General features: G+C 53.8%; 1 protein-coding gene across 2 annotated transcripts in view; it reads right to left on the reverse strand.

The window, feature by feature from the left end:
- Positions 1–1,816: 1,816 nt before the first annotated feature.
- The window catches only part of SLC27A5 (solute carrier family 27 (fatty acid transporter), member 5), a 10,489-nt gene continuing 4,681 nt past the window's right edge, over positions 1,817–7,624 (reverse strand). For both annotated transcript variants that reach the window (XM_011959116.1, XM_011959117.1), the window contains exons 4-10: positions 5,038–5,162; positions 3,946–4,140; positions 3,769–3,859; positions 2,967–3,165; positions 2,595–2,692; positions 2,257–2,387; positions 1,817–2,164 (exon numbers count right to left, since the gene is read on the reverse strand). In XM_011959116.1, the coding sequence (XP_011814506.1) occupies positions 1,988–2,164; positions 2,257–2,387; positions 2,595–2,692; positions 2,967–3,165; positions 3,769–3,859; positions 3,946–4,140; positions 5,038–5,162 (1,016 nt within the window). In that variant the 3' untranslated portion in view covers positions 1,817–1,987. The remainder of the gene's footprint in view (positions 2,165–2,256; positions 2,388–2,594; positions 2,693–2,966; positions 3,166–3,768; positions 3,860–3,945; positions 4,141–5,037; positions 5,163–7,624) is intronic.

Raw genomic sequence — 7,624 nt, forward strand, 5'->3', positions numbered from 1 at the left:
AGTAAGGTCTTTGGGGCAGCAGCCTCTGCACTCCTCCAAAGTTCCTTCATCCACGCAGACACACAGACTTCTGTGACCACATGTGATACCAGGCCTGGTATCCACTTGTCCCTGCCTACTGTTTCCTTACTGCCCCCGAGAGGTGGCAACGCCTGGGCCTCTGCTGCTCTGTTCACACAGCTCTAGCTCCCTTCCTGGCCAGGGTCTCTCTTGGAGCAAACAGGAGTATGAAGGAACTGAACAACCCACTGTGTGCAGGGGAGGACCAGATGGCCCGGATCCAAGTCCAGTTGTATGAAAGGGCTAGGGCTCTTCAGGGAACACATGGGCCTCCACTGGCCACACAGGGCAGAGAAATGGCAAGTCACAACAACTATCACTTCGCGGAAGATAACTACCGTGCACAGCCACCACCAACGACAAACAGATGCTCATAGTGGGACCCCAACTGAAAAGGGTACTGTCTCAGCTCCAGGCTGCAGGGCTGACAGGCAGAGCTTCAAATGCTACCAGGAACTCTGTGAAGCCCAGCTGCCTCACGGCCCACGTGGGGTGCTGCCTGCACTGCTCCTTTCGAAGGCTGGTTCTGTCCTCGACATGGCCCATAGCCTGATGGGGAGGCTGAGGCACGGGAGAGCACAGTCAAACCCCTACTGACTCCAATGGGGTGGCACCAGGTTCAAGAGGCAAAAGAAGCAACTGAGAGCCAGAAAACAAGATATAGGGTTTTACTGGTGGCTTACATACCGGGGAGAGTCCAGGGGTGGTGGGCTGGGCAGGAGAACCACTTGCAAAAAGCATGCAGTTTATATAGCATTTTCACTTAATATCCTCCCCGGGCAACCTTCATTTAACTGAAAGCAAAAGGCCAGGATCCCCTGTACCACCAGCGTTCCATGGGACAGGGCCAAGGACCCAGATGTTCCTCAAAAATAAGGAACCAATCTCTGAGATTCCTTAGCCAGGAACTCTGAACCACACTCAGCTGCGTCTGCCACACAGGGCCCTTTTCAGGTATGCTTACGCCATTGCTATGGGGTGTGTTTACTAAGCACATGAGAAGGGATGGGCAAGGTCGCAGCCTGAAGCACTGCCCACAGACGGCCCTCTGCATACAGGGGTTACTGCTGTGGGGCTCCTTTTCTCACCATCATCACCCCAGTTCTGCTCCCAAAGTTGACCCACGGACCACCGGCCCGGCACCACCACAACTGTTGCAGTGTCTGCAGCCTCACCTACAGTTCCTACTGCGCCCTGAGAAGCACTTATGGCCTTATGAGCCAGAGGCTCAGCACCCACACACCCCCACCTACATCTCCACTAGGCTTCGGGTAGCACGTCCAACTCCTGCGACTGCAGACTCCCATTTTCCAGAGGCCTCTGCTTCCTGCTGCTCCCCACCTACAAAGCTTGCCCCAGGGCCTTCACACGTGCAGTTCACACTGCCAGGGACACTCCTCCCCCAGTTACTTCCTGCTTGCCCTTCTAGCCTCAGTCCAGCAACCTCCAGGCTTTGTCAGACCGTGTATCCACAGCACTTCACAGGAAAATAATCCACATCCGCTGGCCCAGCCACTGCCTCAGTGGCCCACTAAAGACCCACAGATGGAATCAGGGTTCTCATCTCTCTACCTTAGAGCAGCTGCGAGGCTGGCGGGCTCCTCCCACACCCTTGGCCTTACACAGACAGGGTCATCCCGCAGAGATGGCTGAGGTTCTTGGCTGGGAGACAGGGAAGACCCTAAACTGAGGTCTTCAGGGCACTAGCCCCTGCACTCTTCCATTGCTCCTTCATCCACGCAGACATACAGACTTGTGTGAACACATCTGAGTTTATTCTGCCACTGCTACAGGGCCCACTGTCATTTCCAGCCCACTGAGGTGGAGGGTATGGCCAGACTGGGATTCACGCAGGCCCAGGTTGAAAGAACGTGTTGGGGTGGGGGTGCCTGGCTTGGATCCCTGCCCCAGGGGGTTGGCCAGGTAGTCAGAGCCTCCAGGTTCCCTCACACACAGCCTGGTACGTTTCTGCCGTCAGGGGTCGGAAGGACTGGGCCTGGTTGTCCAGTACGAACAGAGGGTCAACCACGATCCCCACGTTGAAGCCTTCACGCACCAGCCGGGTCTTCATCAGTTTGAACGTGCTCGTGACCTCCACGGTGTCCTGCACGGCAGTGACCATGGTCCCCTCACTGTGACACGCCTCCCTCCCCGGCTATGATCTTCCACCCACCTTCCCTGCCACCCTGGGCTCACCTGGATGCGGATGAAATGGGGGGTAGCGTAGGCAGGGAGCCAAGCGCGAACGTGCCGGTACAACTTCTGCCCGTCGAAAGTCTGGCCGGGGGCTAGCTGCACGGCAGCCATGCCCACTTTACCCTCACACCCTAGGGAGCAGTCTGGTCACTCTCGGCTGACCCACCTCGAGGGCCCACAGCTGACCCTCCAGCCTCGCCCAGCTCTGCTCACCGGCTGTGAGATGCGGCAAGTTTCTAAACCTCTCTGTACCCTAGCGCTTCCCCACCTGTAAAATCGGAATAACGACCCCTCCACCCACAAAGCTGCTGGAAGTTTAAAATGAGAACCATCCGCACCTGGCACACACACGCCGTACACATTAACCTGCTGCAGGAAGTCCACCTGCGACAACACGCCCTCCACCTCGTGCGTGGACACGTTCTCGCCCTTCCACCTGCAGGGTTGGAGCCGGCGCTTGTGACCACGCCCCCGGCAAGGACAGGCCCCGCCTCTTGCCCCGCCCCGCCTGCCCCTTTTGGGGATTAGGAGGCCCGGTCAGCCCCGCCCCCTCTAAAATCGAGAAGCCCCGCCTTCGCGTGGGAAGTCCGGGCTCCAAGCTCCGCCCTCTTACGATAGGGAAGTCCCGCCTCTTCAGCCTGGCTCCCTCTAGGATCTGAAGGCTTCCGTGGTCCCGCCCCAGCCCCGCCCCGAGAAACCCCGCCTCGGACCGGAAGGTGTCCCCGAGGCGGTCGCGGAAGTAGAGGAAGCCTTCGCGGTCCATGGCCAGTACGTCCCCGGTGTTGTAGTAAACGTCGCCCGATTGCCGCACGTTGCGCACCAGCTTCCGTTCCGACAGCTCTCGGGGGCCGCGGTAGCCCACGAAGGGTTGGTGGCTTACCACCCTGGTCAGCAGCAGCCCCGGCTCCCCTGCGGGTAGGAGCAGGAACAAGAACCGCTGGAGCCCACCAGCCAAATCCCCTGTGGAGGTTTTCAACAACGGTGGACTCCTCATCACCCAGCGCCCTGCCAAGGACAGACCCAAAGAGAGACAGGGAGATCCAGGGATTCAGAGACAGAGACCCTGAGAGACGGCGAGGGGCGACACAGAAAATGAGAGAGAAGTCTAGGTCAGGCGGTATCGGGGAGCCCATGAGAAACGGAAAGGATGACAAGGGGTGGGGAGACGGACAGACAAATGGCAGTGAGAATACACAGGACCAGGACAGGACAAGAGACCAATGGCTGAAATGCCGTCTTCCGCAGAAAGCTCAAGAGAACAAAAAAGATGGACACCCAGAGACCCAGTAAATCAGAGCGAGAGATCAAGGCAGGGGAGCCGGGCAGAGCGGAGAAGCTGAGGCAGAGGCCGCAGATGGTGGTAAGACAGGCCACTGGCTCAGGGTCCAGGTGAAGGCTGCATACCCCTTTAGTGAGCACCAGTGTTAAGGTTTTGGGCAGCTCGTTCCAGCCAAAGAGAAGACTGAGGGTCGCCACCCCCACCACTCAGGAAAGGCTCCTGAACCCCCATACCTAGCCCTACAGGGATGCAGAAGCCCTGATTATCCCTCACAGGCTCGGCCGCCTCCATGTCGAACTGCACCAGCTCAAAGGGGGACAGCATCTGGGGTAGAGGGTGGGGTGTCGACAGAGGTCCTGTGGGCTCAGCCTCGGTCGGGGCAGCTGCACGCCGGGCACCCGCACACTCACTCGAAGGAGGCAGTTCATCTTGCCCAGGGCCCCGCGGCGCCCCACATAGTTGACTAAGCCCATGTTGCCTTCTGTGGAGCCGTAGATTTCCCAGATCCGAATGGGACCGAAGCGCTGCTGGAAGGCCTCCCACACATCAGCCCGGAGTCCATTGCCCATCGCCATGCGGACTGTGTGTGTCCGGTCCTCTGGTTGCTACAGGAATGTCCCCAGAAGGGTGAGGAGGAGGTGCTTTGGGGGCATGCCTTAGAACCTTTACCTAGAGGGGGTGTTATCCTGGGTCCTTGCCTTGGGAGTTACCTGGAAGGTGATGGGGAACCTCTACCTAAGGGATCTGCCTGGGTTACTTACATGAGAGTAGTTGCTGGAGTCTTTTCAAATAGAGGGTTACCTGCAGGGGTGACCTGAGAGCTTTGCCTAGGGGACGTTACCAGAGGTGACTGGAGGCCTCATCTGGGGTCTCACCTAAGAGTAGTTAACCTAGAACTTTAATTTCATGGAGATTTAATTTGATTAATTTTTTTTTTTTTTTTTTTTTTTTGAGACGGAGTCTCGCTCTGCCGCCCAGGCTGGAGTGCAGTGGCCGGATCTCAGCTCACTGCAAGCTCCGTCTCCCGGGTTCATGCTATTCTCCTGCCTCAGCCTCCCGAGTAGCTGGGACTACAGGCGCCCGCCACCTCGCCCGGCTAGTTTTTGTATTTTTTAGTAGAGACGGGGTTTCACCGTGTTAGCCAGGACGGTCTCGATCTCCTGACCTCATGATCCGCCCATCTCGGCCTCCCAAAGTGCCGGGATTACAGGCTTGAGCCACCGCGCCCGGCCTAATTTAATTAATTTTTAATGGAAATTCTCACAATAGGTGTAGGGGCTATTATTCCTGTTTCCCAAATGAGGACACTGAGGCTCAAGGTAGCACAGCTATCAGAGAAACCACTATTGGAAGCCTTGTCTGGAACTCCTTATCTGGGTTCTTGCATGAGGTGGATTATCTGAGGGACTTGCTTGAGTTCAGTACCTGAATCTTTACCTGAGATATCATCTGGGATTTCGTACTTGGGTGTTCACCATGGAGCCCTAATCTTAGAGCCTCACCTGGGGCGTGTTACACAAGTACCGCAGGAGCTCGCCCACGTACAGGATCACTGTCACGCCATGCTGCCGACAGTCATCCCAGAAGCAGGAAGCAGAGAACTTGGGGGCCAGAACACAGGTGGCTCCTGGGAGATGAGGGGAGGGTGCTTCAGGTCACGCTTCCAAGTTGTTGTAAGAAGCTGCTTTTAGCACCTGTGTTCACCCACCCCCACACCCTGAAATACAGGACAATACTGAGTTCATCTTTGTGTCCTTGGCCCAGCCAGGACTGCTGTCATTAGAAGAGCATAGGCAGGCCTGGGTTCAAATCTTGTCTCCAGGATGCCTGGAAAGCTCCGTGCCTGGTATAAAGTGATCAATGCTAAATAAGGGCTACAAATATTAATTAATTATTATTATTATTATTTTGAGATAGAGTCTCGCTCTGTTACCCAGGCTGGAGTACAGTGGTGCAATCTCGGCTCACTGCAACCTCTGCCTCCCAGGTCCAAGTGATTCTCCTGCCTCAGCCTTCTGAGTAGCTGGGATTACAGGCACCTGCCACCACAGCTGGCTAATTTTTGTATTTTTTTTAGTAGAGACGGGGTTTCACCATGTTGCCCAGGCTGGTTGTGAACTCCTGACCTTTCAGGTGATCCACCCGCCTCAGCCTCCCAAAGTGCTGGGATTACAGGTCTGAGCCACCACGCCTGGCCACTTTTTTAATTTTTATTTTTATGTGTCACTGACTCTAAGTTCAAATCACTCTTGATTGTGATAAATGAATGCCCAGCTAAGCAGATGGGTGGGCAGGTGGATGGATATGGTAGATGAATGGAAAGATGAATGGATGGACAGTTAGAGTAGTGAGTGAGTAGATGGATGGATGGACAGTTAGAGTAGTGAGTGAGTAGTTGGATGGATGGACAGTTAGAGTAGTGAGTGAGGAGACGGTTGGGTGGACAGTAGTGAGTGAGTAGATAGATGGACAGTTAGAATAGTGAGTGAGTAGATGGATGGATGGACAGTTAGAGTAGTGAGTGAGTAGATGGATGGATGGACAGAGTAGTGAGTGAGTAGATGGATGGATGGACAGTTAGAGTAGTGAGTGAGTAGACGGATGGGTGGACATTTAGAGTAGTGAGTGAGTAGACGGATGGATGGACAGTTAAGAGTAATGAGTGAGTAGACAGATGGGTGCACAGTTAAGAGTAATGAGTGAGTAGATGGATGGGTGGACATTTAGAGTAGTGAGTGAGTAGATGGATGGATGGACAGTTAGAGTAGTGAGTGAGTAGATGGATGGGTGGACAGTTATAGTAGTGAGTGCGTAGATGGATGGATGGACAGAGTAGTGAGTGAGTAGATGGATGGGTGGACATTTAGAGTAGTGAGTGAGTAGATGGATGGATCGACAGAGTAGTGAGTGAGTAATTGGATGGATGGACAGTTAGAATAGTGAGTGAGTAGTTGGATGGATGGACAGTTAGAGTAGTGAGTGAGTAGACGGATGAGTGGGTAGTGACATGCAGAGGCGGGGGGTAGAAAGATGGATAGGTATAAGGATGGATAGATGGGTGGGTGGGTGGATTAATGGATGAGTGAAGAAGTAGGTGAGTAGGTGGATGGGTGGGTTGGTAGATGTATGTATGGATGTACTGATGTATGGACACATGGATTAATAAGATATAGGGGCTGGGCACAGTGGCTGATGCCTGTAATCCCAACACTTTGGGAGGCCTAAAAATACAAAAAAATTAGCTGGGCATGGTGGCCCACACCTGTAATCACAGCTACTCAGGAGGCTGAGGCATGAGAATCATTTGAACCCAGGAGACAGAGGTTGCAGTAAGCCAAGATCACACCACTGTACTCCAGCCTGGGTGACAAAGCAAGACCCTGTCTCTAAAAACAAAACCAAACCAAAACAGCCCATTGGAGAAATCTGAACATAGTCGACATCATATAATATTAAGGGGTTACTATTAGTGTTGATAGGTGTGATAATTTGGTTACAGTTTCTTAAGTGCTTATATATTAGAGATATGTACTGCAATATTTACAAGCATATAGTGTCTAGGATTTGCTCTGATCTGTTCTAGAAAGAAATAGGGAAGTGGCTGGGCATGCTGGCTCACACCTGTAATCCCAGCACTTTGGGAGGCTGAGGCGGGTGAGTCACCTGAGGTCAGGAGTTCGAGACCAGCCTGGCCAACATGGAGAAACCTCGTCTCTACTAAAAATACAAACATTAGCCAGGTGTGGTGGCAGGTGTCTGTAATCCCAGCTACTCGCGAGACTCAGCCTCAGCATCGAATCGCTTGAACCCAGGAAGCAGAGGTTGTGGTAAGCTGAGCTTGCACCAGTACACTCCAGCCTGGGCGACAGAGTGAGACTCCGTCTAAAAAAAAAAAAAAAAAAATTATTGAGGCTGGGTGAAGATACATGAGATGTCATCAAACTATTTTCACTTTTTTTTGTGAGACGGAGTTTCACTCTTCGCAACCCCCGCCTCCCGGGTTCAAGCGACTCTCCTGCCTCAGCCTCCCGAGTAGCTGGAAGTACAGGCGCCCGCCACCACGCCTGGCTAATTTTGTATTTTCAGTAT

The sequence above is a fragment of the Colobus angolensis genome, unplaced genomic scaffold (assembly GCF_000951035.1).
Source record: "Colobus angolensis palliatus isolate OR3802 unplaced genomic scaffold, Cang.pa_1.0 Scaffold480, whole genome shotgun sequence".
Taxonomy (NCBI): domain Eukaryota; kingdom Metazoa; phylum Chordata; class Mammalia; order Primates; family Cercopithecidae; genus Colobus; species Colobus angolensis.